Source organism: Halyomorpha halys, unplaced genomic scaffold, assembly GCF_000696795.3.
Source record: "Halyomorpha halys isolate HHAL.00 unplaced genomic scaffold, Hhal_1.1 Scaffold351.1, whole genome shotgun sequence".
Classification (NCBI taxonomy): domain Eukaryota; kingdom Metazoa; phylum Arthropoda; class Insecta; order Hemiptera; family Pentatomidae; genus Halyomorpha; species Halyomorpha halys.
The window spans coordinates 256,917-260,779 of record NW_027109375.1 but is presented as its reverse complement, the minus strand read 5'-3'; the positions used below and the strand labels follow the sequence as shown (position 1 = coordinate 260,779).

The following is a 3,863-nucleotide window of genomic DNA, read 5'->3' as shown; positions in this document are numbered from 1 at the left end:
AAATAAAAGAAGTGGCAAAAATAAAATAAAATAAGCAATTAATCCATAAGTACTCCTAGGTGTATATATGCTTATATCCACATATGTATACAGGCACATATACATACTTATGCACACCTCACTTAAAATTAAAAATATATATATCATGGAGTATATATATTTTTATGTACGTATGTATATTCTAACTATAGAATACTTAAAAAAGTCACTCACTTCTTATTCTAATTAGATTCTTAAATTAAGGTGTTCATTATTAAGATTGGAGTGCATCAGTTTGGGATGTGAAAAGTTATTAGAAAAGGAGAAATAGTATGTTTTTCAATTTAACTAGTGGCTAAGCTACTCAGTATAAGTCGACTGTGACTAGTGAATGTTAACATTTCGTGAAAAATCAACTATCACTGTAACATACACATAAATTGAGCAATATTTTGAGGTATTTAGTTTATCAGTAGTTTTTAATGTCATTAGTATAGCGTCCCTATACAAATCATGGGTATAAAGTAATTTCCTATTATTTTATTTAAATTATTATTAGCACGACAGACCGTGGAGGTTCAAGGCTGCGTGCGATATACTAGGGAAATACATCGTGCGTTTCTTGATGTGGTTTTTTATAGGGATAGATTCGTCACTCCAACGCCTATTTTTTGTGCCACCCATTAGCTAATAGGCCTCACAAATCCCCGGGAGAGGGTGTGAGTGAGTATTGTAAAGTGTTATGTTTGAAAAAAACCCGGGTAGGGCCAGGGACTCGAACTAACAACCTTTGGGTTAGTAGACAGACATGCTGCTACCATCACCCCCTATATCTTTTATAAATTAATTTCAAATATTTAAATTTAATGGTAGATCCGCTTCCGTGGACTACATCTGGATAAACATCTGACGTGGAATCCTCACATAAGACTGAAAAGACAGGAAACTGCATGTCGATCCCAACTATTATAGCACTTACTGGACAAATGGTATAAACTTGCAATCCATTACAAAAGACTGATCTACATGATTATAATAAGGCTTATCTGGACATTTGAAGTTGAGTTTTGGGGCTTCATTAAACCTTTGAATTCCTCGTGTATCTAATCCTTACAATCCAAAATTCTTCATAAATTTCTCAGTGCTCCTTACTTTGTCACAAATAAAATCATCAATCAAGACCGTAATGTTCCACCAATCTAGCCCGAACTAGATATCAATCCTTCCATTATAAACTCCCTAACCACCCAAACCCTCTAGTTTCTAACCTTGATTCTTCTTCCATTCCTGACAATCCTGTGAGGTGCATGAAAAAAGATGGCCTCAAGACCTTCTGATGTAGAATTATTATTAGAATGCAACCAATTTCCCTACGTGCCTGTTTCATATCATGATCTTACATCATATTTACCAGGTGTATTTTTATGTAAATACAGTGGTAAATATCTATAAATAAATTTTAAAAAATAACAATAAAAGCTTCATTTGATGAAAAAATTCAAGTTTGTAGAACATGACTCAATTGAAATTTCCAACTGGATAACTCAGTGACCCATGGATCTTAAGTTACCATCTAATGTCTATCTGTTGCCCTTTTGCTAGCCTATAGACCCTTTAGTGTTTTATTGGTACATCTTCATTTTACTACTTTTTAAAATATATTTTTCTATTTCCTGTTATTGTTAAAGTATCTGAACGGTTTAATGTATTTTTTCTACTGTTTTTAGGCACCATATTGTCCTCCAAGGCCTACGGCGAGACCTGTCCAAGTCTGTGCGTCTACGTTTGATGACTCCCTTAGGTGGTTGTTGAACCATCTTCCTCATACAGATGTCATATTTGTTGCAGGGACAACATGTCTACCAGCTCATAGGTGAGTTTATTTAAAAAAGGGTTTTTCATAATCACCATCATTATAATTATCATACATCATACAGCAGCAGAAGGCTCATGCAGTGTGAGATGCTTTACTAAACCGCTTGATTATAATTTCCACTATTCTTAGCCAATTCTTTTCTCGTATTTACGTTTTTCACAGCTACAGTATTCTTTATATTTTAGGTTTATGCTTGCTTCAGCCTCTCCTTCTCTTCAGAGACTTCTTTGTACTGATTTAACTGGAGAGTTAAACACTAGGAGTGCTAGCGAATCAAGCATGGTATATATTTCTTATTGTGATTTTAATTTTATTCAAAATATGTGTTTTGGATTTTATATAAATATTTGTCTAATTTTTTTTTTTTTTTTAGGTTTCATCATTCGGTGAAGCTACATCGGGTGATTTTAATGAAGACACAGAGTTCCTTATACGAGTTGAAAAACCTTCAAGGTTAGAATTTTTCAAAAAACATTATCAAATTAACTTTTATGAATATTTAGTGATATTTGATATAGTGATATAGTGAGTTGGTTGGTCGATGCACAACATGTCATGATCTCACAAGAGGAGGTCATAACTCAAAAAGAAAAGGCAATCCTTCCTCGCATGACCCGCCCAGCTAAGACCCCCAGAGAGCGACGCCCTATATCACTTTTGAAATATTTGCTTAAAACAGGAAGAGGAGACTTTAAGATAGTTAAATTGAGCAATATTTAAAAAGTGCCTGAAATTGAAAAATGGCTTGAATTTTAAAATACTTTATAATTTTAAAATTAAATTTTTACGGACAAAAAAAAAAGATTATTTCTGAAATCTAATATATATTACTTATTTAATAGATTAGGAGTTTGGAATCAACTAAAGAGGCCATTAATATGTATTATATAACACTTAAAGAACATCGGTAACCAGAATTGACCACCTCATTAATTCTAAACTTTTACGTTTACTTTAAACTTTTTTTTTTGCCTTAATAGGCAAATCATATTGGATCAAACAAAATAGTATATATGAAATATATAAAAGTCAATATTTGTTTGTTTGTACTTTATGTACTGCCGTACCGTCCATCCGATCGTGATGGCGCTTTTTGCTAAATAAATGTTCAGGATTTTCCTGGAAAGATTATAGGCTAACCCGATTTTTTCGGTTAAAAAAAAGTTATTAACAAAATTAACCTTTTTTTGCACAGAGCTCAAAAAGTATACATTATTTTATGGTTATTATATGCCAATCTACCCATACCCATTATTGGATTTTTTATTATAAAATATTAAACACATTTGAGATTTTCAAAAAAATTTAACCTAATCATCTCCCTGTATCTTGGACAATTAAATGGGTCATTATAATCTTTATGTTAATAACCAATCTCTCACTCTGCACAAGCCCAACACCCTCGTTGCCAAGATGGTTAAAGGTTGTCGTAAGAATTAAGATTGTCCTCATTAAAAAATATTTGATTTTTTACTTTTACAATTAAATTTTTATGGACAAAAAAAATATTTTTTCTGAAATCTAATATATGTTACTTATTTAATAGAGTAGGAGTTTGGGACCAACTAAAGAGGCGATCGAGCTGCCAAGTGCTCACTTCAGCCTGTAATAACAGCCCGAGTCAGCGGATATGTGCCAACAGAGAGCTAAACCATCCAGCGTTCACTAGTATTAGGGTTCAGCAAGTAAGTATCAATTTATCTCTTTGTACATATCTTAATATTTTAAGTAATGAAGTATCTGAGTCTACATCATTCTTCCAATTAAAGGCTGAAATGGAAATAAAAATTGAACAAAATTTTAGAAAAATTTCTATAATTACAAAGAAAAAACAAGGCAGAAGGAAAAATATTATTGTTATGAAAACATCTAACAACTATATCTTTCCAAAATAAAATATACTGTTATGTTCCTTGAAATAGAGACAAAATCTAGAAGCCCACCCTCTAGAAAAAAAAAAAAACAATTAATTAAAATAAATGGAATATGGTCCGGGTTCGGTCAAATA

The 3,863-nt window shown here is 32.0% G+C and overlaps 1 protein-coding gene across 1 annotated transcript in view; it reads left to right on the top strand.

The window, feature by feature from the left end:
- The window catches only part of RhoBTB (Rho-related BTB domain containing), a 161,069-nt gene that overhangs the window by 91,910 nt on the left and 65,296 nt on the right, over positions 1–3,863 (top strand). The window contains exons 7-10 of the mRNA XM_067047563.1: positions 1,707–1,852; positions 2,041–2,137; positions 2,229–2,308; positions 3,402–3,540. Coding sequence (XP_066903664.1) covers positions 1,707–1,852; positions 2,041–2,137; positions 2,229–2,308; positions 3,402–3,540 — 462 coding nt within the window. The remainder of the gene's footprint in view (positions 1–1,706; positions 1,853–2,040; positions 2,138–2,228; positions 2,309–3,401; positions 3,541–3,863) is intronic.